The sequence below is a fragment of the Dasypus novemcinctus genome, chromosome 7, assembly GCF_030445035.2.
Source record: "Dasypus novemcinctus isolate mDasNov1 chromosome 7, mDasNov1.1.hap2, whole genome shotgun sequence".
Lineage (NCBI taxonomy): Eukaryota > Metazoa > Chordata > Mammalia > Cingulata > Dasypodidae > Dasypus > Dasypus novemcinctus.
This window is the reverse complement of record NC_080679.1, coordinates 38,037,700-38,064,358: the sequence shown is the minus strand read 5'-3', so window position 1 is coordinate 38,064,358 and position 26,659 is coordinate 38,037,700. Positions and strand designations below refer to the sequence as shown.

The following is a 26,659-nucleotide window of genomic DNA, read 5'->3' as shown; positions in this document are numbered from 1 at the left end:
CCATAGGCAAATTTTAAAATATACAACACTTTACATAAATATTTGAAAGTATTCACATTACCCATATGAAGACACAAAAAGCTATTTCCAGCTTTTTCCTGTCAAAGAGATTTCTAACTTGGCCTCCTCGGTCTCTTTCACTCACCTACCTTCTGAAGACGATCCTGACTTGCCATTTGGGTTATTTTGGGCTTTGCAATGAAGAATTGAGAAGAAAATAGAGAGGTGAGAAGGATGAGGCACAGGGGATAGAGCTGAGGTTAGAGGAATTTGGAAGAAATTGAGGTATGACATGGAAGCAGTTGACATTGTTTATCTCCCCTCCAAAGCGTTTAGTAAACATAATAAAAGAACCTGAGTTATTTAAAAATTACTCGAGTTGCTGGATGATAGTCTTCTGATCAACACATCATTCTCTAAAACTGGATAACATGAGTCATGACTATTAACAACATAGAGATGTTTATAAATCCATACACTCACCATCTGACAGAGTTACACTTTTTTCTTCATTTTGGATTATATAAGAGTACACGCTATCTTTATGTTCTGAAACCAAAATTAAATAAAACATGTTGGGTTTAGAATCTAATAACTGTGAGATGTTCTAAGTCAGTGTTTTCAAACTTTGTTGACCATGACCCATAGTAAAAAATGCATTTTAAATTGTAGTCCACTATATGTGTATATAAATGAAACAAAAAGTTACATGAAACAATACTTATAAACTCTTTTCTCATCTATTCTTACCCTTTTCTTATGTTTTCTTCTTATCTTTTTCTCATCTATTCTATTTTAGTTCATTGGGGGAGGGATCACAGCCTATTAAACATGTTTCGTGACCCACAAATTTTTTTCACAACCTACCTGAGGGTTAATACCCACAATATGGAAAGCACTATAATAAATTATATTTGATTCTAATGATCATCCATCATGTGGCCCCCAAAGTAACCTGAAATCAACCCTATTTTCTCCACTTTATCATCACTAAAATTCATTAGTCTATATAAGATTATATTAGGAGGGAAGGAGGTAGGTCTAGAAACCTAAAGTTTTAATTAGCAACTTAAATCACTCTGATGCAAGCAGTCTTGGGAATATATGAGAAACACTACTCTACAATTTGGCGTCTCCATTCTGAAAAACCACTACTAACCTTCATGATGGACCTTTTAGTTTTTTCTCAAAGGCCAAACTGCCCTCAGTCTTTGTCTTGAGTATTGCTTAATAGCAATTTGAGCTCCTGGCATAATAGCACTGCCACATGAGTATCTAGAGACACTCTACTTGCCTGGATCTCCTAAGACACCAATTCTGGCTGGGGCCGAGCTCACGGTGCTCCTCTGGGCAGTGATTTAGGTTGCTACATAGCCCTCTCCAGGACCAATGGTATAGCCAGGTTAGTTCTCAAAGCCTGACCCCATCTATTTCATTTTTTGCCCCTTAACCCACCAGCCGTTTGCTGAGGTCCCAACCAGTCATCTAGCCAACCACCATCTGGCCCCTGTCTACCTTTCTATTTTTACTCACCTTTTTTTGGTTCCTCTGCCCTGGCTCAGCTACTCTACTTATGTTCTTTTCGACGTAATCTTCTGCTTTCCTAGGTTTATACTTCTGGTCATAATTTGATCATTTGAAATACTCCTTGGCCTATGTTGCTCCCTGTGGTGGGATACCTTTTATCCGCCACCCCCTCCTCCTACCCATTCGTCTACTTGCACAGCTCTCATGCCCTCTCTTTGGAAAGCCTTTCTAACATTCCCAGATTATGTCAGGAGACTCTCTATGTGGTCTCATCATCCCTGGGCCTCCCTGTATCATAAGACTTACCTACCAATAGATAGTTTTTTCTTTGCTTAGCTATTTCCCACACTTGAGAGTGAGCACTTAGAGGCCACAAACCATATTTTATCTTTATGTCCCTAGTACCTAGCAAAGAGTTTGAATAAATAAACATCCATTTGCTTATCTTCACCCATCTTAAGTCCCAACTAGGTTTAAGATATGATTAAATTTTTTCCTTCCTGTATTACAAGGATGTTTCCTTCTCATGAGTGTCAAGATTACTTATTATATAATATTCTTCCTTTTGATGTTTTACCCTACTTAATATTGAGTTTTCTAATTCCCTATCTTATCATTTACCTTGCTGGCCCCTTTCCCTTATTGTGTTCCTTGTGTCTCTCACAGGGACTTACTAGTACATGGAAGGGCTCCATGATTATCTGGTAATTTCCTCCAAAGATTTAAACAGATTTTAATAGGATCTTATTTTTGAGTAATGTGATGAAGGATTTCCATTTTAGGGCTAATGGGTTATTTAATTCCTTTCTTTGAATTTCAGAAGTAAGTCTTGCATAAAAAGAACTTTTTTTTCCCAATTGACTATACAAACCATTTGAGTGCCTCTGATCTTCCTGGTCGTCATCTGTGATGGGTGAGATGGTCACTTCATTTGTTTTTTCGAAGAAAGTTCCTAAAACTCAGGGAATTGAATATTAAATCAATTAAAAGATTAAACAAACCTCATACATGAATCATCTCACTGATTATATTAATAAGCAGAGATCTCCAGACTGTGAGGGTGCAGAACTCTGATTATTTTTAATGCTCTGATTTTGGAATCCCTGGAACAATATTTGGGGCAAGGCCCAAAGATGACAGCTTCAAGATCAAGTTGGTATACGCATATACCTTTCATTGTCATTCAGTCATTTTATTTCTATCTCTATCATTCATGTACATATCTATATCATCTTATCACCATATTTTCTTAAAGAGAAGTCTTAGGCAAAAACAAACAAACAAAACTGAGAACCAACTAACCAACCCCCTGGCATTTTGAATAGTTGTCCAAGTTAATACTCTATGCTTGTAAGAAAAAAATGTCTTCCATGGACTCCTTGATCTTGGTTAGTAAAAATAGCATAAACCAGGTCATTTTCTTTCACAAAACTTGCTATAATGCAAGCATGTATGGAAAATATAGGATTAACTATCAGTCCAGGTAGTCAAATTTAGAATGACTGCTTTATAGCCCATAATTCTGAAAGGAACATGCAGCTCAAATCTGTCAAATGCAGGAAGCCACACAGAGAGCTTTCCAGTTCTTAGAATAAAAGAGGGCTCAAGTTAAAACCAACTGCCCCTTACATTCTTTCTGTGCCTGTACCTTGTTATTGTGCTGTCCTCTAGGCTTTGCTTGGTTTGGCCCCTTCTGGTGATCTGGCCATCAGTCAAGAACCACCTCCTTCCTTCCCAAATGCTACATAAAATTTACAAACATATTCATTTTCCATTTTCACATTCAGTGCTGATGACCAAAGCCACTTTAACCCCTACTGAGGGTAGCAGATAAAGCAAGGGCTTGGAAAATATGAGAACAATACAAACTTCTTGATAGTCCAAATAAAGTCATCATTGAAAAAAACAGAATTTTTTTAGAACACAGTGTAGTGATATTTTTCTTCTAACTGCATTATGGCATGCTAATATTTCAGGGCTTAGTGTAAATCACGAATCTAGGTTTCCATATGACTATATGTCCAGGTGGCTGAGCACCTTGGCAGGAAATCTCAGCCTACTTTAGAGTCACTGCAAATTGCACAGACTTAGCTCTGAAAAAAAAATTCTTCTGCTTCTTCCATATTGTTTTTCTCCCTTTCCCTTAACAGTTATTTCACAATTTTACCTCCTTCCTTACACCCCTAACCTCCAACTGGTCTTTGACCCTCAGGACCTGGTTGTGCTCCCTACTTTTTTCCTGGAATTCCTACCCTACACACTACCTTCACCTATCACCTCTTCTCCTCCCTCTGGGCCTTGGAAGCAGAGATGGTTCCAATTTGAAGCTGATCCTGCTCTCGGGAGCTCATTTTCTACTGCTGTCTGAGGACTTTTCTCTAAACCCCCCTCTAACTTCAACCTCTCCCTCTCCATTGGTAGTTAAACCTTAACATTCACCCATCTGGACATCTACCTATCCACCTATTTTTAAAAAATATTTTTGGATATGGAAAATATGCACATGGAAAAATTCAAAAGGCATGAGAGACCATGCAGTGAAAAAGGCCTTCCTTCTCTAGCTACTCAGGTCTATCCACAGATCACCATGGTTATCAGCTGCTAAGAACTTCCAGCAGTTGTTGTCCACACCTCTAGCACAGATCTCTCTTGTGAGCTTCAGACATGTGTTCACTTTCACTTAAAGGATTCTTGAAAATATGTCCCTTCTCCCCTATTTCTTACCTTATCTGTGGCTTCCCAGTCATGAAATTGGCAGTTCTGAGAAAGTTCTTTCTCACTTCTTTTGCCTTTGTATATGTTGCTTCCTCTGAATGGAGCAACTCTCTTATGCACCCCCTCTTTGGCGAATACCTTCTTTCCCCCTATAACTCGGTTTGGCTGTCATCTCCTCCAGGAAGTTCTTCCATTGTGTCAGAGTCCTGAAAGGGGTTCTTCTCATTGCTGTCAAGGTACTTGACTCACTCCTCTGGTGCACAGCACTAAGCATGCCGGCTCCAGAGTGAGACCAAGTCTTGAGTCAAGTCTTGCTATCTCCATTTCCTCCCCACCCACTTCTGTCTCATTTCCACCCTCACCATTCCAGAAAACTGCTTTCAACAAAGTCACAAATGACCTCTATGTCATACATTCAATGGTACATTTCATTTTATGTGATCCCTCAGCAGCATTTGGCAGAGTAGAGCAGCCCTTGTTCTTGAAACTCTTCCTTTAGGTCTTCTGTGACATCAGATTTCCAGACAACTCTTTGACTATTCCATCCCAGGATCCTCTGTGAGCTTCTCCCCCTCTATCTAAATCCCACCACACACACCAATACCTGCCCCACCCCTGCCCCCTGGCAGCCCTCTCCTCTCATTCACTAGATAATATCCAATATCCATCAACATTATGGCTTCATTTCTATTTATGAGACAACAACATCTAGTTTGACAACTACAATCCAGATCTTTCTGAGCTTCACAAAGTATGCAGTTCTCAAGCTGATATTTCCACTTTCAACATCCCACATATATTTTAGAATCAATATGTAAAAAAACAAAAGTCACACACCCTCTTCTTTGTTACCATACCCCCAACACACACATCTCACATTATATCATTCCTCTTTTTTTCTCAAATACTCTTTTGCCATTTCCCCCCTTCCCCCCTCCCATCAGTAAATCTGTTCAGTTGCTCAACCAGAAGAAGCCTGAGGCCTGAGTCCTCTGGGATTCCCAAGAGCCAATCCATCATCAAGTTTTCTATTTCTAAATATCTCTCAAATTTCCACTGCTTCTAGCCTCAACTGTGATCATCTTTTCCTTGAATGACAGCAGTAGCTAGCCTCCTGATACCAGTCTGTCTGCAAACAGTCTTGCTTTGTTATAATCTGTTTTCTATACAAACCAAAAACATCACCAGGTCACTCTCCAACCAGAAGTCTTCCATAGTCTCACATACTCTCCGTAGTTCTAATTCTTAGCTTCAACCATTCAAGCTGTGTGTATGTGTGTGCGCATGTGCCTGCATGCCAGTTTTTCAAACAACATGCTTTCCTGCTTCAAGTCCTTCCTTTATATCCTCAGACATAAGTGCTTAGAGCACTATACTCTGTACTTCTTATTCCTACCACCACAAAGTCATGTGTATAATGTATGATGCCTTGATGAACTGTTCATTCCAAAAGGGCAAGATCAGGCCTCTCTTATTTGCCCCTTATCCCCAGCTCTTAGCACTCATTGGCTTATGGTAGGCACTCAATAAATATTAGTAGAAGGGATGGATATTGCATTGTCAAAAGGCCCTTGATTAAAGGCTTTTGCATACGTGGATTTATATACTCATACTTCAATACTTAAAATGAGATTTTCTTAAAGGCAAAGGAAAGAAGCTGAAAGCACTTCCTTGGAAGTTTATGATTAAAGAAAATGACAGTAAGGAAAATGAGCTTATTGTAATTTATTATTTCTTAAAAAGTTATCTAAAAGTAAATATGGAATGTACAAAATTTAGAAGATCATAGTATTTTTAAGATGTGATTTCTTTAGATTGTTCTGAGATGTCTCAAAGGAGAAACTGAACTTGGTAGTTCACTTGGTCAATGATTTAGTTTAACCATGACAAAAGTTGGTCAGGGTTATGTACACTAAACAGTGATTCAATTAAAACAAATATTTTAATACTCTTTTACTGGCAGCCCAATAAAAATCACATCTAAGAGATTACCTGACTGACGTGCTTGAAAATTTATCACGTCTCCCAGAGCAACTAGTTTTTCCTGTTGAAAAATTATTTTATGATCAGAGAAAGAAATAACTACAATTCCTAATTTAATCATGCTTTAATAGGAAAACTTCTTTGATTTGTTTTTAAAATAACCAACAAATAACAGACCAAAAATTATATAACCAAATGAGTAGTTTTCTTCTGCTGATTTCTGCAAACTTTTATTGACTCTTTACTGTGTTTCAGAATAAGATCTAAGATTGACCCCACAGAAAACCAGGCATGCCATGGCCTAGGGGAATTAGTTTAAGGCATTATCAATGTCAGTTTCTTTTTATCTATTTTGACATTACCTGAATTAGATCATTTGTCATTCTGGCCATTAACTCTTCACTTATTTCAATATCTTCAAGATCTGTAAGAACCTCCCAACTTCCATTCTCAAATTTCACAGGCATAGAAAAGACAATTCCTTTAGGAATACCAAACTGGCCTGCAGTGAGCAAACACAAATCAAAGCAAAACAAAAGAATGCAGAATAATAAACCCTTCCTATTAAGGAATGTTGAAAAGGATAGCTTTATGTCCTGCCCCCCCGCCCCTCCCCCCATGGCTCCCTCATCTGTCTGATCATTGTCTGCTTGCTGTGTTGGCTTGTTGTCTCTACTCATTGTGTCGACTCACTGTCTGCTCATCTTCTTTAGGAGGCACTGGGAACCAAACCCAGGACCTCCCATGTGGGAGGTGGGTGCCCAACCATTTGAGCCACATCTGCTCCCTGCTTGTTGTATCTGCTTGTCGTGGCTACTTGTGTGTCAGCTTATTGCATTAGCTTGTTGCATCTGCTTGTCTTCTTTAGGAGGCACCAGGAACCAAATTTGGGACCTCACATGTGAGAGGTGGGTACCCAAATGCTTGAGCCATATCTGCTCCCCAATAATACATGTTTTTAAGTGATAATGATGGTACTAAATTTCTGAAAATTCCTCACCAGGGAGGACTCACTTTAGCAAAATTGCTTGTGTATCCATTAAGGACAAAACTCTGTCAACAACTATAGAAATGATCCCTGAAAGTATAGTCTTAAAACTCTGTGAGTCAATTCTTCACTAGTTATCTCTGTCAAAGATATCATTTTTAAGAATGGTATGCTTAAGGTAGAAAACTTAGAGTTGTGCTACCTCCTTTTCTTATTTCCATACCTCGAAAAGTTCTGATGATTCTCTGTTTTGTTTTTTTCTCACAACTGTTGCCTTTTTCAATCCTCTTGCCCTTGCTTGGTTCAGATGCCCAGTATCTGCCACAGGGGATAATGTAGTCTTTGTCTCCCACCCCTAGTCTGCATTCCTTTTATCTGTTTTCCAGGGCTTTTCCTGCCCCCTAACATAGCCCTATGAGCCTGTGTAATTTGCCTACTCTGGCAGTTCACTCTCCTGGTCTACCATGGCAGTCACACATCTAGGATGTGAAGGACTGATTCCTTGCAGCTCCCAACTCCTGCCTTAGATAGGTTCTAAATAAAAAGACCGACGGTGTTTATTATGAAATATTCAATATCCAGATAAAATTGCCCTTTTGTTTTCATTAAATAAGAAAACTATTCCTACTTAGTTATCTGAAATGTTATTATTAGGGCAAAAATTGAGGACACATTCAGGAAACCAGAATCTAAAAGAATTTTCCTTACCGGGCTTCCCAGGTCCTCTATTCATTCTCTATTGGTTTCCTTTGTGAAGAGCTAGCCTCATGGGTGGACAAAGTATGAAGGTTTACCTACATGATGGATTCAAGGAGACAATAATCCCTTGTCTGCTCCCCTGCAATATTTTATTTTTATTAATGAATAAAATTCCCATGGAGATTAATTAAACTTTCTACAAATAAAGGTAAGGTTTAAAAAGCTTATTTCCCTGAAAATGTTATATACTGATTTGAATTCACAGTCTGAGGATTTTCATGTACTTTAACTTCAGCTGAACAAAATTTTTGAGTACCTACCAGGCATATACTGCTTCAATGAAAGACCAGAAAGATGACCCAGACAAGGTCCCTGTCCTCAGAATGTACACACTCAAATGGATGGGACATATGCAACTACCCACACTATTAGTAAAAGGCAGATTATCATAGGTCCTCTAATAAGAGGAACAAAATGCTCTGACTATAGATAAGAGAGATTAATTCTGATTTGAGGGACTTGGGGAGATTTCCTTGAGCTGCACCATACTACCTGGAACAACTGGCAGGATGGTGGTTCTCCTAATAATGTACAGAATATAGGTGGATCAGATTGGGGAAGAAGACAATACTTTTAGTTTATGTATGTTGAGTTTGAAGTGACATCATGGCATCCAGGGGGCCATGCGCCATGGGCTAGAACTCAGCAGACAGGCCCAGGCCTGAAACATTGAGAGTAATGAGCTTGCTCAGGAAGAAAGTAAAGCACAAAGGAAAGAGAAACTTTAGAATGAAACTACAGAGGGAAGAACACCAGCTATTCTATCCTTCCTATTTTTCAAAAATGGTAGAAGTCCTCTGACTAGTTTTTTAGAAGACTAAAACATTATGCCTGCAGAAATTTACATACAGTGTTTGTCCACAGCAGCAATCTTTCCACATTCCCACTACTGCCTGGTACTCTAAGATTCAGTTTGACATGTCCTTTGGACCCTGCCTCCATGTCTTTGCTCTTGTGGCTCCCTGTGCCCGGATGTTCTTCCCACAATTTGTTTTGCTGGTAAACACTAGTCGAATTTCAAGGACCCCTGGAGTCATCTCCTTTATGAAATTTGTCCTCATTCTTCTAATCCCCAGCCTTAATTTGATCAGGTTTTCCCTTTCTCAGCTGGGACACAGTAAGAAAAGCTTCACGGGACTATTTTGATTATGTAACTGGCTCTCCTTACTCTACTGTGGGTTTCCTGGAGGCAAAGGCCAGATCTAATTCCTAGGTGTGTTTCCAATGCATACCCACTAAATATCTGTTGGATGTCTGAATGAATACTGAATGAATGAATGGTTACAGAATTGTAAAAGTCTAGGCAGTTTATGGACCATGTTAAGAGCTAGACAGGTGGGGACACAGAAGTAGGAACATCCAAGGTTTTGTAATACTACAAGACAATAAAAAACAGCTTTACCTTCACTCAATACTCCTAAAGAAACAATCTCTCCAGGAGGTGAGCCATGGTACCAGTATTTTAATGTGGTGGCTATACTGTGTGCAGCCAAAATGCCTCCAAATTGTTTTCCTGTGGCAGTCAACATCTTAAGATTTGATACAAATTCTCTGTTTAGCCACTCACTGGGAGGAGAAAAAGAAATAATTTTTACAATGGAGAGAGGAAAGCAAATGGCAAAGGATGTTCTCTGGACCAATGGAGAACAAGGAATCGCATTCATGATTAAAATAGAAGTATGACTTTCTGTGCCCTTTCTTCAAGCTTCCTAAATCTCATAAAAAGTCAACTGAAAAATTAAGGAATATGGAAGAAAAGAGTCTCAAACTTTCAAACTGAAACCATGATAATATAAATTGGGAACAGAGAAAAGTGGTCAAAGGCTGCAGGAACAATTACTTTCATTACAAAGAATTTATTCCATGTAGATGTTATCTTGGAACCAGAGGTATCCTTCATTTTAAATAAAAATCATTTTATAAGACATAGATTTCACATTGACAATTAGGAAAATAATTGTTTTTATTAGCCCAAACTAAGGAACAGTCCAGCTGATTACCCCCACACACCAGCATGACAGCTCCATCTGCTGTTAGTCCTACCCAGGCAGCAAACTTGAGGAACCACCAGGCTCTGGGAGTGTGAACCTGGGGAACATGATTCCTAGGCATGGACATAGCTCCTCTGGTCTGAGGAAGGGTAAAGACCAAAAGGGAAGGAAAGGTAGGAGCAATGAAAAGGAAATGCAACAACCAGGAAAGGGCTGCCAAGTTAAGGAAAATGCTTCAAAGTCACTCATTCTGTTTCTCCTACCCCCGGCCACCCCACCATGTGCTAGTGTTGGCTGCAGCAGGCACAGCTCTAAGTACTTTACATGGTTTACTCCATTTAATCTTCCCAACCACCCTATGAGGCCAATATGATGTTACTATCACCACTTCACAGATGAAAATACTGAGGCCTAGAGAGGTTAAGTAACCACTCCAAAGTCACACAGCTAATTGATAAGTGGCTAAGTAAGAACTGAAAACCAGGTGGTTCAGCTCTAGAAATTGTGGTCCTCATCACCTCTCACTTCTGCCTTTATTTGGACAAGAATGCCCAGTCTGACCTGGGTCTGCTCACCATCTTAATTTGTTGTTCTCCAAAATTTTCACCTAATTTCAATTTGGCTGCATATTTCTGTCTTCATGGTAAATAAGATTCACTTTACATATGCTCGTTTGAGAGATATCTTCAATGGGATACGTGAGTTACTTTAAGGATAATCTGAAATATAAAAACTCATAGCTCCAAAATCAAATAAATTGGGGGGTGGGATGGGGATTACCTCCTTGAAATTCTAGGAAATTTTCTATTTCTTCAATAGATAGCATAAACAATGCAAGTTATTTTTGTACAAAGATTTATTTATAAAGTTATGTTAAAGGTTATGACATATATTATACATATAACATTGTTAGTATATTTAACTTAAAAATATACTGTACCTATCACAAATCAAGTTTAAAACAGGACGTGAATAGTGAGGAGGTCCCCAAATAGCACTCTCGTATCTGTAGACCTTTGCTTTTCTCAGATCAACATAGTTATTTCCACTAATATTACCCCAAATTATCACATCTTTGATGGCTGTAAAGAAAAGAAAAAAGAATGTACATATGAGTCTGGGGATGACAGAGGCCATTTTGCTACTTCTAGGAGAGAACATGGCTGAGGATAAAAACAATGCTGAGGAAAGCAGAGCGGGGCACTAGACCAAGAGTGCAAGGGAGATCTGATGTCATCATTTAAGCACCAGCATCCAGCTATGTCTGAAATAAGAATTATCCACTGCACTTTTTCAGCTACATGAAAAATAATTCTCTCTCTCTCTCTGACTTAAGTCAATTTGAGTTTTTGTTGCTTGCAACAGAAGGAGTTCCAAATAAGCCAGTTGGCATGGTCCTAGACACAGGATTGTGTGAACTGAACTCAGTATACTGACATCCTGGGCCTTGCTTTTCTGTAAAAGGTTTGATACCTTCTTGGCATCCATAATGATCCCCAAATGATTCGCCTTGGGAGTTTTTTCATTTGTGTCATTATGTACAACTCTGTCTTTGCCATTACTGGTTTTTTTTCTTATTGCTCCACTGACACTTCTACATTTTTAAAAAAGATTTATTTATTTATTTATTTTGCTCCCCACTCCCAGCCACGGTTGTCTGTTCTCTGTGTCTATTTGTTGCATCTTCTTTGTCCTCTTCTGTTGTTGTCAGCAGCACAGGAATCTGTGTTTCTTTTGGTTGTGTCATCTTGTTGTATCAGCTCTCTGTGTGGGCGGCACCATTCTTAGCAGGCTGCACTTTCTTTCACACTGGGCGGCTCTCCTTATGGAACGCACTCCTTGCGCGTGGGGCTCCCCTACGTGGGGACACCCCTGCATGGCATGGCACTCCTTGCGCACATCAGCACTGCACATGGGCCAGCTCCACACAGGTCAAGGAGGCCCCGGGGTTTGAACCGCGGACCTCCCATGTGGTAGACAGACGCCCTGACCACTGGGCCAAGTCTGCTTCCCAGACAATTCTACTTTGACTACTGTCCCTCTGATGCCTCTTTCCTTATCACATCTGTCTTCCATTTTTCCTTTTTCTTATTTCTTCTCCTCATGTACTTACTAGGTTTGAGTATAGTAGGGTTTAGATTTATCTGGCAATGGCAGAATTTCTAGACAGCATATTTCTAGTTGAAAGCTCTCTGTCCTCCATTACACTTTGTTCTAAACATTGTATCACTATCTCTTTTCAGTATGTTTCATCAATGTGTCATGAAGCTTTTCTGATAAATCAGTGACTACACATGTAAATACAAGGTTGACATAGTCATAAAATGACTAAACTTTTTTCATTTCCTATTGAATAAATTTAGCATAGATTTGGTTGTTTTGCACAATTTGAGGATAAGATATTAAAGACTTGTATGCAAGAACATCCAAAATTATGATTTCCTAGGCTTCATTGTAAAGAAATGGGATAATACAGCAGTTGCTATAAGGTATTAGGGGCTCAGTAAGTCCATTAGTATCCTAATTTAGAGCATCTAGGCTCATGTTTCATTGTGGTGCTCTTGCACCACCTCGGCTCCCTGATTTGCTATATCTCTTGTTGTCTCTCCTCTGTGTCTCTTTTTGTTGCCTCATCTTGCTGCGCCAGCTCTCCATGTGGGCCAGCACTCCTGCGTGGGGCAGTACTCTGCATAGGCCAGCATTCAGCACAGGTCAGTACTCTGAGCAGGCCAGCTCGCCACATAGGCCAGCTTGCCTTCACCAGGAGGCCCTGGGCATCGAACCCTGGACCTCCTTTATCTAGATGGAAGCCCAATTGCTTGAGCTACATCTGCTGCCCATCATCTTCATTTTAAAGAGAGGAAACTGGGGTGCAACAAGGTTAAATAATTGCTCAAGGTCATCCAGGTGGAAGGTGGGGGGAGCCACTTTAATATAACCCTGATTTTTAAATAAACAACAGTGGTTACCTTAGTTGACTATTATAATGGAAAAAGTAGAATAATATATTTCAGAATCATTACTTGACTAACATAGACCTTATTAAATATTTGTTCATTAATTTGTATAACTAAGGACAAAGTCAGTCATGAGAGCAAGTAAAAACAAGGGTTTGCACACTAGTCAAATCACACGATAAGAAGTTCTTTGTATCTGCTTCCTATTTTGACTCCAGATATACAGAATGATTCTAGAGCATACAGTATTTCTCTTAGCTGCCTTGAAATGATATTGTTTCAAACAAAAACAAATACAAAAACAAAAACAGGAGTTTACTTACCTGAGGGAGTTGTTTTCAGTTTTCTGGCCAGTGCAGCTTTAGCTTCACCTTCTACCCCCAATGCCACAGCAATAATGTTGTGTGTGATGCTTGGGGCATATCTCATAAGCAACACTGTTTTAAGATTTACAAAGGTTTTTCCTCCCACAATGACTCTTACAGATTCATAAGCATTCTTCTCAATTAGGTATCCATAGAGCCTACAGAGAGGAACCTTGCTTCGGAGGCAGTCTTCTAAAGTATTCATGTCCTTGCTGATGCTGTCATCAAGAACGATGATCACGTGGGCTTGGCGGAAGGCCTCCTCCACTTTAGTGCATATGGAGACACTCCGGACGACTGGCGATGCCAGGTCCTGAATCTCCATCATAAGTGCTTTGAGATTTGTTTCCTTCTGTTTGTCGTCAAATAATATTATGCTAATTTCCGTTTCCATCCCAAACACTTCACCACTTGTCAATATAGGAATGAGGTGGTAACAGGCAGGCGCAGATGCACTGATAAAATTGGGAAGTTGGATTATGAATGGTTAAATGCTTTGCCCCTTCTAAGCCTTTTTTCTTAATAGATACTCTACATGTACATCCAGAGAGTGAACATTTAAAAATAGATATATACACAACTGCATAGACATTTTTAAGATTAGAAATAAGTGGAACAAACTATTCTTATTACTAACCCCTTGCTATATCTATTTGAAAAAAAAAATCCCCAAATAAGAAATTCATTGATTTATTAGGTTTTTCAAATGAAACAATTTTCCATATGTGGAAAGCAAAATTTAATAGAGCTATCCCATATTACTCTAGTTATATATTTACATATCCTCTTTAACAGACAAATAACAAGTTTCATTTAACCATAGTCTTTTTTGTTTTTTACCTTATCTACAAAGTAATGACATTTTGGGGTACAACACACACAAGCTGCATATGATCTATTTGTAGCCACAATTCAGCAAATTTCTAGATTATCAATTGAGAGTGGTTAATGACCCCGGTGGGCATTTCTGATTTTCACAGTGGGTTGTGGAGGGGTAGAATGGGGACTTCAGGAGTAGCCATAGCATTCTAATTCTTTAAAAAATATCTAAAGCTAATGTAATAAATCTGGGTGATAGATTCACAGATATTTATTACATCACTCTATGTTTTTCTGTATTTGAGATACTTCATAGCAGATAATTCTAAAAGTGAATGTACATATGAGGATATACTCACCAGTAGTGGGAGGGACAGTATAAGAGAGTGAGGGCTGGAGAAAGGAAGGGTGGGGGGAGACAAAGAGAGAGAATGCTGAGAAGCAAAGAGAAAGTGACAACAAAGACTGCAAGTGTCCCAGACTGAGAATAATGGGAACAAAAGTGAGGAGGAGAATGAGCACGTGTGAGGGGGTGGTTACAGAGGGTGAGGGCAAAATTAAGAGAGAGGGCAAGAGGGAGATAGCCAGTTAGTGAGATGAGGGGTAGGGGAAAGGAAGCAAGAGGGAGAGTGGGAAGGACAGAGAAACAGGGCAAGGCAGAAAGCAGGAGTGAGAGAACAAGATGGAATGAGAGACACAGAAGAAGGGGGTTAGCACTGGAGCAGTGAGAACCAGAAACAGCTATGGATTGATAGCCACAGGAAAAACAGCTTCCAAAGTAAATATCCATGCTCGAAAATTGTTCTTAGATTAAATATACATACCTAATTTAAAACTCACATATGGGGCTATATTGGACTATATATATGTACGTACACATATATAGATATGTATGTACATATGTATACATATATACTTATATAAAATGGCAACTCTCAAACCTGACATTCAGGTATTTGTCTGTCATGGAATTAATTCACCTCATTGTCCTTTCCAAATATAAAAAGTCAATCTCATGAATCCTGGGCCTTGACGGTCCCACCTGGTGATCCAGACCTGCAAGGGGTTAATGAGATCTTTGAGGGCTTCCTCCTCCAGCTCTTTTTCTATATGTGTCTCTAGGTTCTCTTGAGCAATTATCAGCATCAGCTCACTTGTCATACTAGAGGTGACATCATAGTAAAGCTAAATATTGGGAAAAAGTCAACACCAGAGAATCAATAATCAGTTACTGACAACAACTATAATGAAAAGTTTTGTCTTATATCAAAATAGAATAAAAAGAAAGCTGAGAGAATCCCTCAGAAAGTAAGACATTTGAAAAATAAAGTAAGAGAATGAAAATATTTTGAACAGATAAAACAATTTATATTACCTGGGCATGCTCCAGGAACTCATTGTATCCCCCCAAAAGCAAACCCTTTCCTCCACGATCCAAAAGCTCTCTCCATATGATGGGGGAATTTTTGTGACTCCATTTATTTTTCTCACACACATTTTTCAGCCACTCCTGTTGAATGAGATTTCAAAGGAAGTCATATAGTAAATCTGACTTAACTTTAGAATTCAAACACTTAAATGCTAGCTTGTTTTTTACTGCCACTCTATATACATAAATTTTCGATAGCTTTAAAAAGCAAGATGTAAATACAGAAAATAGTGATGGATTAAGCAGCAAATTAATCAAATAAGAAAGAACATTCTATATATATATCCATTGATCAAATCAAGGTACAGAAGTTGCTGTCTTTGTTGAGAGCTGGAATGTAAGTGTTTAGCTTAAAGAAAGGCCAAGTGCTCCAAATCAAATGATTTCAAAAACCAATGTTTCCCTTGTTCTTGCACTTGAAATATTTTCAGTCTTAGGGTCTTAGACATTTTGAATTGCCTTTCAAATCTGTGGGCTAGGTTTATATAGCTCAGACTGAATTAATGAGCTAAATGTTATCTGGGGATTTCTGATACTATTACAAAAAGTTTAATTTACCATTATCTAGTTTGTATAGACTAGGCCTTTGAATGATGAGATGTGAGTCAAGACAGAAAGCAACAGTCTTATGGGCAAAGTACATGGAAGCATTCTTAAAAACTCTGTCACTGGGGACATATGTCATGAAGCTACCTCACAAATAAAATGTTAGAAGTTAATTTCCCTTGCTAATGTTGAAGATCTTCTCCCTTTATCCTACATGAAAGCAAACAAGGTTGCTATGAGAATTCCACCATGGTCCCCCTAGTCACAACACAGGCTGTGGAGACAGGGACTCTATTCCAAAGAAGCATCAACACCAAGCCAGTGTGCCCGGGCAGGAGTTGGGAGAATACACACACACACACAGAGAGAGAGAGAGAGAGAGAGAGAGAGAGAGAGAGAGAGAGAGAGAGAGAGAGAGAGAGAGAGACCTGGGCCCAGAGGGTGCTGAATCAAGAGTGGGACAGGAAGTTAGACAACAGAGATTTTATCAACATGATACACTCTTCTGTGATTCCAGAGTTTATTCCCTGGCAAGGACTTCAGAGAAAGTGATAACATGGCTGCTAAGATGGCTCTCAGGAACTTGGACAAAGTGATGGCCCATATTAAATGAACTAGAAATTCTGGAATTTCCAAGGAAAGAAGAAAGAAAAAGAAGGGATCACAAAGTTTAGAAAAATGGATATGCTCAAGTGGATATACTATGTAAATCTACCAGCCAACCATGTTCTGCAGAAGATCCTGGGGGACGCTACATTCACTGAAGTGATAAGGAAAGGTGGTCCCAGTATCACTGAGAAGCCTGGATATGGCTGTCCATTATAGGCCAGGGCTGACCATGACATATACTGTTAAAGAGCTAGACTCCCTGACAACTTGGGATGGTAGACTCCTGAAATAATAGAGGCTGGGGGCAGTGTTCAACTGTCAGAAGCAAGAAGAGCACAGTTATCGTAAGGAACTACCTGCAGAGGAAGCTTACTTGCAGAGAGCTATGGAGAAGGATAATATAACATCACATCCCTAAGGTGAAGATAGATGGGTAGTTAACAAGGATATTGCTCAATTTATAGACAGCAGAGAAGTCAAGATTGAATGATCAGTAGTCTGAGGGCAGCTGCTGCAATAATAAGTCACAACCTCTTGCTGGTTCCAGAACAGAGTCAGTTTTCAGATTCAGGACCCACAGACGGAAGAAAATGTGGAGTCCCCAACTGGAAGAACCCTCAGCACCACAGCAAATTTAAGATTCTCTAAGTCCTTTCTCAAAGACACATACAGCCATTTACTTATCTAAATGTATACTGGGAAAAGTGGAATACCCAGACACTCTGACACTGTTAGACACATAGTCTGAGTTAACATCAATAGTGGGTGATAAGGAAAGCTGTGAGTCTGAATGCAACCCAGAGCAGGAAAGAGCACAGCAGCAGGTCCAGGCTGTGGTACAAGCAGCCCTGCAATTGGCATCACATAATGTAGCAAAACCTATGACACTAGAAGTATCTGTTGGAAAAAGAAGTCCTGGGCAAGTTTAGGGCAAGCCCCAGGAGGCAATTCACAATGTAGACCCTTAGCATTCTGGAGCAAGGTGCAACCACCATGAGAACACTCATCAGATCTTCTGCTGCAAGGAGCACAATTGACTGGAGGCCACAGTGACTACCCTTTTTGTGTCTGGGGATTGCACTGTTCACTGCCCAGCAGCCAAAGAAGATGCCATCATGAATGGTCTATGGACAGGGAGGTTCACACTAATAATCAGGGTTGAGTCCCAGTTACCTCTGAATGTCCAACCTGACAGCAGAAGAGACCAAAGCTAAGTCCCTGACGTGGCACTATTTCACAAGAGATTCCCTGGTCACTTGGTGGCAAGCTGACCATATCAGACCCCTTTCATCCTGAAAGGGTCAGTGGCTCATCCTCAGAGAAACAGACCTATTCCAGATAGGAGTTTGCCTTTCCTGACCCAGAGCCTCAACTAGCACTACACTCTTGGGGCTTAGGTAGTGACTGACCCACAGGCATGGAATCCTATTTAGCACAATAGCTGACCAGAAGACCCACCTGGAGCCAAATTTATGCTCCTTGTTGGTGGGAGTCTCATTTGTTCTACAAGGTATTAGAAAAAATATATAAATATTACTTTGAGACTAAGAAGGGACTTATTTTAGTAGTATACAAATGTCAGTAGTACATGAACAGTCATGACTGAAGTCCAATCTAAAACATAAAGTAGGTAATATTTAATCAAATTAGAACACATTTTGGCATGTGAGTTTAACAAACTGTAAAGGCTTCTTACCTCCCAAACATCAGGATGTTGTGTGATTTTATGTATCCGAAAATTAGGAAGATTCTTTTGTAAATAGTCTGCCAAAAGTTCCGCTTTAGCATAATATGGACAATTTGCTCTACCTAAAGGGGTTCAAATTAGCAGTTTTCTTTCATTACACAGAAATTATCATGCAATTATAAGTACTTGCCACACAATTACAGAAATAATCATACAGTTATGATATAAGCTTATGACATATGGTTAGAACATAATTATACAGTTGCATTAATTTTTCATTTTTATTATATTGATAAAAATAACAAATTTCATAGAAGGTCAGAATCTTAAGTAATGATATGTGGAAAGGAAAATTTGAATATTTACTCTGTCCCCGGGATATGCTAGACCTTATTTTTTCTAAGACATTACTCATGAGGAACCACTAAAAGGGAAGGTGTCAAGGGAAAATGGTGGTCAAATCATACTTGGATTTGATATGTGTGTGATGGGGAGTTGAGAGGGAGGGAGAAGCTGAGGGAGAGAAAGGAGCCAGGAATAGTCCTTATTTTCTGGCTTGGGTAGATGATCCTACCCTCACCTGAGTGAAATCTTGAATGGGAAGTTTAATTTTAGACAGGTGCAGTTGGAGGGATCTGTAGTATATCTAATTGGATATAACCAACAGGTAGCTGATACATAAATCTTAAAGTTCAGGTGCCATGAAAGGGCTCAAAGCACAGAATATGCAGCAAGTTAAAGCCACTACATTGGATGGGATTGTGTATCTGTAGAGTGGGAAGGACAGGGGGCCAAGAGCAAAACGTCTCTGCAGCATTCTTCCTCAGTTACTCCCCAATCACCAGTTCTTCAATCTTACGGGGCCTTCAAGACCATCACTGCCTCTCAACATTCCTCTGTCCATTAGCCTCCTCCCTGTCTAGTTCAAGTCCACGGTTCATTACTTCAAACCACTCTCTTGCTCATATCTTAAATTATTTTGCTCCACTGTGCTTCTGGCAAATCAGCCTGCTAAAAGTCCCTTACCCTGGATGAATCCAGTTATTGGCTTTTTTTGTGCCTGGGTCCTAGCTGCTAGGCACCACTGGAGAAATATGATAGACCAAGCAGAGAGGTGCCACTGTAAATTCAATCACTTCATGGCTACCAGCCTCACTGGCCCTTAACCCTACCTGAAGATCCCTGTTTTCTCTTGTCAGTACTTCTCTTCTGTTCTCCACAATGACAATTCCAAACTTTGTCCACGTCTTTCAAACCTTTTCCCTTTACTCAACAATTCTCCTATCAGAAATAATAGACAATCTTGCTTTCTACTTTACAAAAAGTAAACAAAATAAAAAGGCATGAGCTGGACCCTGAATTTCAGCAGAGCTGCAACACCTACTCTCCAGTTCATTGGACTCACCCAGGGCAACTAACAAGAAGATGACAATGGGCAATGCCTATCCCAAGGAACAGAGAGTGTCTGCAACTGCAAGCAAGATAGTTGCAACATCTGCCCCATAGAATCTAAGCCCTCTCTCAATTAGAAGCAGAGTGCACATCACCATCCCCAAATCCTCAAGATTTGGGAATGAACAACGGACTAAAGTAGACTTATTATTATTCTACTCTAGACATTATTATTCTAGCAATGGAAGAACTCTTATAATTGATGTAAAGGCAGTGGCCACCAGAGGTTCTGAGAGATGGGAGAAGGAAGAAAAGGTGTAATATGGGGGCATTTTTGGGACACTGGATTTGTTCTGCATGACATTGTAGTGACGGATACAGGCCATTGTATATTTTGTCATAATTTACAAAATTGCATGGCACAGAGTGTAAACTATAATGTAAACTGTAGTCCATGGTTAGTTGCAGTGCTTCAACATGGGTTCATCAATTATAACAAATGTACCACACTAATAAGGGATGTTGTTAATGTGAGAAAGTGTAAGAGGGGGAGGAAGTGGGGCATATGGAAATCCCTTTTATTTATTTATTTATTTATCTCTTATATTTTTTATGTTAACATTTATGTAATCTAAAGCTTCTTAAAAAAAATGTAAAAAAAAGACCATCAATTGGGAAGTCCTCCAACCACTTGAGATCACTTCTATAAGCCTGTCTGTATTTTGACTTATCCTTTCCTTCTCTCCTATTCAATGGAAGAGTGGTCCTGCCTCCAGTCTAGACCTAATCCTACCATTTGGGCTCTGAACCCCACTCTCTTCTGCCATCCCAGGAACCTTGCTTAATTGACTTTCTCCTCCATGTAGTATCTTTCTGCCTCTAATGGCCCCTTTCCATTATATTTAAATATACTCAGGTAATACTCAAGTTTCTCCTGTCCTGCAAAACAAAAAGTCCATGCCCTTCTCTAGCTAATGCCTTCCATTCTTCCTTTTCTAATCAAACTTCTTGAAAGAGTTCTCCAAGTTTATCATCCCCAGATCTTCTCTGACATGTGTTTCCTATCCACTGCAATCTGGCTCTTCACAAAATTCTCTAGAAGGAACGCCAGGACCTCCATGTCACAAAATCCAAAGGAGTCTTTCGATCCCTTTCCTGTTGATCCTTGGCAGCATTTGCCACTACTGCACCCTTCAAATATTTTGAAACACTCTCTATGGTGGGGCATTCTTCAAGTTTTCTTCCTACATCTCTGGCCTCACCTTGTGGGTTCCTATTCTTTTATTTATCCATTAAAATGTTAGGGTTCCACAAGGCACTTTATCTTCTACACATTCTTCCTGCCCAATCTCCTCCATTCCTCTGGTTTCAACTATCAATCTGTGTTTCCAGTTCAGATCTATATCCTTATCAGATGTCTAAAACCCTCCTGTATTTTTCTATCTCCTTCTGAGCACTCAGCATTTCTATGAGGGATTTTACTACTACTCCTCTGCTAAATATACTCCTCCTATGTTCTTCATGTCCATGGGCCACACCACCATCTATCAGTTATCCAAACCATTATTTCAGAATCATTTTTAACTTCTTCCTCTCCCTTATCTGCCCTCCTCCACCCAATTTGATATCTAGTCCTATAGATCCTGCCCCCCCAATAGCTTCCCAATTCTCTCCATTTCTAAGGCCCACTACCCTAGGTCGGGCCCCAACTATATCATTCCTGGACTAGACAGAGTCACAGTCCAATAAGTATTTTTGAACTAATGCATAGGAGGGTATAAGGTGGTCTATAAAGATGCTGGAGTTGCTAGGATAGAAGCCAGTTAAGATAAGTGCCAAATGGCCACAGGAGATGAGCTGTTATCGTTGTTTTGACGATCTGCGAACTGAGGCTGGGATCACTCACCTGCGAGCACGAATTTGGCCATGCCTTAGCCGAGTACTAGATGCAGCGACCGCGGTTTCCAGGCAACTACTAGCAGCGGTGCGGCGCAGGCGCACAGCAAAGCTGAGCGCGGGGTCTGGAACTTAGCAGGAGAGAAGTTGCTTGTGGGGTTATAATTTGAGGGTGTTACTATGGGTACACGCACAGACATATATTCCTTTTATGAGTTCAGTCCTTATCTCTGCATCCAAGAAAGGCAGACACTATCTTCTCTAAGTAAACCCTTCTGCAGCCTTAGCGAAAGTACATTTTTTGACCCATGAAAGAATCCGTACAATCTCGCGATACCCTAGCTCCCGCGAACGCTGTCACGGCTGCGCTGGTTGCTAGCTACGAGATTCTGACCTAAGGTGAGTGGTGTAGGAGCATGGACTTCTTCCCTTGCGGAGGAAGATCTAAGGAGTCGTTTCGGCCCTAAATTTAGGGAGTGGATTAATACTGGTCTCATCTCTGGAAAACGGGCTCCTGACCCTGGTGGCGGGTTGGTGAGGCTGGGTGGTCTTATCTCCCAAGCTCCTATCGCGTGCAAACGTCGTTGTTGTTTCTGCTTTCTGTTTTGTCCAGGTCCCTATTCTTAATAGTTCGACTTCGACCGTTGCTAAATCCTATTAAAACGTACTCATCAGTGTTAAGCCCTTTATTTTAATTGACGGCATCTCCAAAATGTGCTAATAAAATTCCTCTTGCAGAGGAAGGTCTGTGGAACACCTTTCCACCAAAAATTCATTTGATTTTTTTTAAGCTTATATTTATACAACTACTTTCAAATAACCTATCTGCTTTTAAATTGTGGGCACTTCTACTTGAGTAGAAGTGAAGGAAGACCATATTGATAAAATAGTTTTACTATTCTAATGTAAACCTTCTATGGCTTGATGGGTTCCCATTTTAGTCTCTGCTAAATGCGTTTCATTTCTTTAAGTGAAAGTTTTTCTTTAATTTTTATTCCTTTTAAAACCCTTTCCCTTACAGGAAATGGTGGCATGTGTTCTCTTTCGCTGTCAGAAGTGACGTTCGTTTCTTATTGACAACTTTAAAGCTATTTGAAAGTGTTCCTGTGAATAGCAAAATGAATAACAAAGCAGGTTCTTTTTTGTGGAACTTTAGGCAACTCAGTGCTTTGGTTCTAACAAGCAGGAGAACTGTGAGGCTAGATCCTTTGCGATTTTGCAGATCAAAAATTGTTAATCCAAACTGGAACCCAAGAAATCTCTTTAATGACCTCGATAATGGAATGCAGTCGTCTGTTAGATATCTGTTTCAGGATGCATTACTTTTTAAATCAGGAGAATATGACTTTCAAATGAAGGACATAAGCACTGTACCAACTGTTACAGTTGACAGATTATTTTGCCCTAGAAGACTGTCCTTTGACTCAAAACACTCTCTTGTCGCTGATGGTACATCTGATGATGAGTTGAAGAAAATAAACTTTCATCATGACATCTCTAGTGAAGATCTTCTCACCAAGGAAACAAAACCAATCCCTTTCAATTCTAGAAAACTGTCTCAAGAGTGTAATTCCCTGAGTGATGTGTTAGATATATTTTCAAAAGCACCTACATTTCCTAGTAGTAACTATTTCTCAGTAATGTGGACAATTGCCAAAAGGATGTCTGATGACCAGGTGCGTTTTGAAAAACAACTGATGTTCAACCATCCTGCGTTTAGCAAGCTGTGTGAACAGATGATGAGAGAAGCCAAGATCTTGCACTGTGACCACCTGCTGTTCAGCCTTCATGCTATGGTGAAACTTGGAATTCCTCAGAACACTCTTCTGATTCAGACTTTGTTGAGAATTGTCCAGGTAAAATCAAAAGGAGAATTAAACTTTTACTTAGGTTACATATCTTGAAAGAATGAGAAGGAATGGAGATTTAACTTCCTTGAAAGAGACTATCAATGGAATGGTAGTTTTGTTTATACTTATTTCTGCATATATATTACAGGATTCAGGGACCTTAAGTTAACTAGGTCTTTCGTCTTTTTTGCTGTGAAAATTTATTTTTTTGTGAAATTCTCTTCTGTTTTCCTTTTCCAGGGTTGTATAGTAGTGAAGAGGCTAAAGTGAGGACACATGTAAGATATACAAGGAAAAGCTGGGTAGATGAAGGGAATGGAGCTAATATTTATTGAGTACCTAGACCCTTTCCTCATATAATCTTATTTAATCCTGTCATCAGGCCTGCAACATTGATATTACCTCAAGTTTTGCATTTGAGAGACTCAGCAATATTATATAATCTTGGCTAAGTTAGCTAGTGAATGGCAGAGTTGAGATTCAGACTGCCAGGTGTTTTTATTCTCCTTTCCCTATGCTTTTAGGTATATAGGTGTATTACTCAGCCAAGGGAGTGCTGATGCAAAATACCAGAAATCGTTTGGTTATTATAAAGGGCATTTATTTGGGGTAGGAGCTTACAGATAACAGACCATAAAGCATAAGTTACTTCCCTCACCAAAGTCTATGTTCATGTGTTGGAGCAAGATGGCTGCTGATGTCTGCAAGGGTTCAGGTTTCCTGGGTTCCTCCCTTCCAGGGTCTTGCTTCTCTCTGGGTTCAAGGTTCCTTTCTTCCTGGAGCTTGCTCCTTTTCCCTCTGCGTGCTTACTTGCCAAGGCACCAGCTTAAGACTTCAGCATCAAACTCCAACATCAAAACTCCAACATTAAGAACCCTCAACTGTGTCCTTTGCCATGCCTTTTATCTGTGAGTCACCACCCACAAGGGGCAGGAACTCAGTGTCCTAATGAAGTGGCCCAATCAAAGCCCCAATCATAGCTCAATCACGCCCAGGTACAGACCAGATCACAAGCATAATCCAATATCTATTTTTGGAATTCATAACCATATCAAACTGCTACAATAGGGAATAGGTGAGGTGTTTCTACCAACATGGATTGTGGAATTATGTATTTATGAAGTAAACATTTATTGAGTATCAACTATGTACCAGTTACTGTGCTTGTCACTAGGGTTATAAGAATATAAAAAATAGTTCCCTTAGGAAGCTTAAAATCTAAAGAGGAAGATATGTTATGCAGGCAATTACAAAAGTAGTGATAGCCAACAGTCATTGAATGAGTCATACATTTACTGTGTTGCAGGGAATGCAAGACCCTAAAGAATAAAATTTTGAACAAAATTGTTACCTCATAGAACTTTCAGAGCAAAGAAAGAAAAATAGAGTCTTTTGAGAGTATGTAACAGGAACTTCCAATCTAGTCAGGAGAAGACTTTCATTCTGGGAAGATAAGTTGGGAAGAATAGAATACAAGGTTAGTGTTTGAGACAGAGATATGTGGAGTGTTTGATTACAGAATTGTGTCCTGTAATCTTCGGTATAGCCTTTTTAAAGTAGGTATTTTTATTCTCATCCTACTGATTAGTAAACTGAGAGTTAAGGAGCTTAAATAACTCAACATCACATATCTGTTAGTGTTACTGTATGTGCTAGATAACTAATTGCTGAGTTAATGAACAAGCACCTAGTCCATGATAGAGATGGTATTCAAGCCCAGTACAGGATGATGTCCAAACTGAGTCTGTGGGTTGACCAGCAGTTTTGTGGCAGTCAAGGGAACGGTGTTGCGTGGGAACATCCCAGAGCAAAAGTTTGACACATTTGAAGAGCTGAAAGTAGTTTGGTGTGGCTGAGGTACAGAATGATGGGTGTGTGTGTTGGGGCTAGGGGGGAATGCAGAGGAGTGAAAGGTTGTGTATGTGGTGGTCAAGGGGGAGGTATGAGGGGTGCAGTGGCAAGATGTGAGGCTGGAAAATAGGGGCTGAATCATAAAAAGCCTTTTATGCCTGGCTGAGGAGTTTGGATTTTAGGCTATGGGGATCCATTGAAGGATTTTAAGCAAAAGACCAACATGCTCGGATTTGTATTTTGGATCCCTAAATGAGAGGAAAATGGATTGGAGAAAGGGTGAAATTGGCTGGAAGGAGCCACTTTTAGTTGGAAAGAAAAGGTGGGGAGACCAGTGTCCTGATTGATGTTATTAAAATAGTGCCAGATGTGATAAGAAAAGATTATCTCATTAAAGTAATTATTTACATTTTAAGAGTGGATACATCAATAGACATCTAAACTAAGTGATCATAATTAAATAATTATTAAAAAGGCAGGAATTTCTTGAGGATGACCTGACATATATTCAGTCTAGCTGTAGAATTTAAAGATTGGGTTTATAGCTAGCTGTATGAGAATTTTTAGAGCATACTGTCATTCTTATTTTGTGTTCAACCAAGATTTTGTGTGTATGCATGTCTGTTTAAATCACAGAATAGCTGTGTTTATTTGGTAGACTAGATATTAGTTCATTGCATGGTTATTTGAAAGTGATTATGGCACGTCACTTTACGTGGTCAGTGATGCTTCTTCTAGCCTTTGGACAGGTTTTCCCATCAGCATAGTATCTGCATTAATGAGGAATTATGAGCAGTGGATATTTGGAGTCAGAATTTCTGTATACATATGATTGGAATGTTGTAAAGACATTTTAGCCAGAGATGTAAGGACAAGGTGCCATTAATGAATTTGCTCTTCAAGCACGTAGCCAGGTTGTCTTTGTTTTTAAAGCAGTTACTGATGGAATGCTATTGTGGAAACCCTCCCTTGGGAATGAAACCTTTTTTTATTTTAGAGCCATATCCATTTCTTATTATCTGGTTCTGACTCGAGAACTTTGTGGCTTGTTGTCACGTAGTTTTAGCAAAATATCTTACCTCTTTCACCTAAGTTTTCTCAGATATAATCACAGCTATTCTGTGAGTTGTTAAACACGGCAGCAAATATGAATCAGAAGATTCACAAGTGAAGTTACAACTTGATATCCAGGAAAGAATATAGGGAAATTGTAAGGGCACAGCCATCTAAGGATCTTTAGGGAGGGGCAAGTTGCCCTGTATACCTCAGCAGTTCTTATACTGCCATATTTATCA

The 26,659-nt window shown here is 39.6% G+C and overlaps 2 protein-coding genes and 1 pseudogene across 3 annotated transcripts in view; 1 reads left to right on the top strand and 2 right to left on the bottom strand.

The window, feature by feature from the left end:
* The window catches only part of MDH1B (malate dehydrogenase 1B), a 24,299-nt gene extending 2,340 nt beyond the window's left edge, over window positions 1–21,959 (bottom strand). Inside the window, exons 1-11 of one of the 2 annotated variants that reach the window (XM_058300282.2) lie at window positions 21,674–21,959; window positions 18,385–18,497; window positions 15,480–15,614; window positions 15,147–15,289; window positions 13,244–13,740; window positions 10,904–11,045; window positions 9,375–9,538; window positions 6,588–6,727; window positions 6,235–6,286; window positions 2,399–2,485; window positions 484–549 (exon numbers count right to left, since the gene is read on the bottom strand). In XM_058300282.2, the coding sequence (XP_058156265.1) occupies window positions 484–549; window positions 2,399–2,485; window positions 6,235–6,286; window positions 6,588–6,727; window positions 9,375–9,538; window positions 10,904–11,045; window positions 13,244–13,740; window positions 15,147–15,289; window positions 15,480–15,614; window positions 18,385–18,497; window positions 21,674–21,695 (1,561 nt within the window). In that variant the 5' untranslated portion in view covers window positions 21,696–21,959. The remainder of the gene's footprint in view (window positions 1–483; window positions 550–2,398; window positions 2,486–6,234; window positions 6,287–6,587; window positions 6,728–9,374; window positions 9,539–10,903; window positions 11,046–13,243; window positions 13,741–15,146; window positions 15,290–15,479; window positions 15,615–18,384; window positions 18,498–21,673) is intronic. The other variant, XM_004458162.4, reaches the window with a different exon arrangement.
* LOC111764064 (small nucleolar RNA U3) lies at window positions 7,207–7,319 on the bottom strand (annotated as a pseudogene).
* FASTKD2 (FAST kinase domains 2) overlaps window positions 21,813–26,659 on the top strand; it is a 17,457-nt gene continuing 12,610 nt past the window's right edge. The window contains exons 1-2 of the mRNA XM_004458136.4: window positions 21,813–22,062; window positions 22,685–23,519. Coding sequence (XP_004458193.2) covers window positions 22,782–23,519 — 738 coding nt within the window. The 5' untranslated portion in view covers window positions 21,813–22,062; window positions 22,685–22,781. The remainder of the gene's footprint in view (window positions 22,063–22,684; window positions 23,520–26,659) is intronic.